Below are 1008 nucleotides of genomic sequence, written 5' to 3' on the forward strand. Positions count from 1 at the left end.
TATATATATATATATATATATATATATAAGAATGGTTTTCGTTTAGTTTGTTCCAACAACACAAATGATATGACAAGGATATATTGTACGATGGCCAAATTATATTGATGTTAGGTGACTATCAGGGTCAGAGAAAGATTGTAGTTGAAACAGGATTTGGTGTTTTCGGTTAGGAAAAAATATTCATGATATTGGAAGGTGTTAATTACACACACGCACGTACATTGCCACACACACATACACATATGTGTGTGTGTCTATATATATATGTGTATATATATATATATATAGAGAGAGAGAGAGAGAGTAATATAGACTACGAAGAGTTTAGAACCTCTAAACATTTCCGTTAATTCATTTTAAATCATCTGTTCATAGCCTGTTTTAACTTCAACCAACGTTTATAACTATACGTTTCGACTTACGGAAGTTTAAAGCAGTTATTGATCTAATAAAGATAAAAAAAAAAGTTGTTTCTTTTGTCATAAACCCATACACACACGCACGCATCTTGATAAACAAGGCGTTTACATTATTAACACAGACAAGCGTCATTTAATTGGATTAAACAAGAGGTTCTCATAAAACAAACATGAACACATTCATAAAGCACATACTTCAGAGTAAATGAAATGTAATTATATAAAAACATTTATATTTTATAGATATGTGTGTAGATGAGTGTGGATATATGGCAGTGGAATGAAACATTGTTAATGTGTAAGTTGGGTCTAGCTGGTACTTACCTACACCGTACTTCTCTTTGGAGGGTCTCCATACATAATTCTCATCTCCCATGTCGCTGCTAGTATTGCTCCATAGATCCGACTGAATGGGAGACTGGCAAAATGGAAAGCAAGCAGTGAAGGGTAAGCCCACGGAAATATATTGTTTCCAAGGATAGCTTTTATGGTTGAGGCAAAAGCTACAATGAACAGATTCTTCCGCTCCCGTCGTTCGAGAAACTCAATGAATGAAATAAGGAAGGGAAGAAGAAACGGGGGGGGG

At 34.5% G+C, this 1008-nt stretch overlaps 1 protein-coding gene across 11 annotated transcripts in view; it reads right to left on the bottom strand.

Moving 5' to 3' along the window:
- The window catches only part of LOC106870442 (dedicator of cytokinesis protein 3), a 274705-nt gene extending 273703 nt beyond the window's left edge, over window positions 1–1002 (bottom strand). For all 11 annotated transcript variants that reach the window (XM_014916529.1, XM_014916531.1, XM_014916528.1 and 8 more), the window contains exon 1: window positions 747–1002. In XM_014916529.1, the coding sequence (XP_014772015.1) occupies window positions 747–798 (52 nt within the window). In that variant the 5' untranslated portion in view covers window positions 799–1002. The remainder of the gene's footprint in view (window positions 1–746) is intronic.
- Window positions 1003–1008: the final 6 nt, after the last annotated feature.

Source organism: Octopus bimaculoides, chromosome 6, assembly GCF_001194135.2.
Source record: "Octopus bimaculoides isolate UCB-OBI-ISO-001 chromosome 6, ASM119413v2, whole genome shotgun sequence".
Lineage (NCBI taxonomy): Eukaryota > Metazoa > Mollusca > Cephalopoda > Octopoda > Octopodidae > Octopus > Octopus bimaculoides.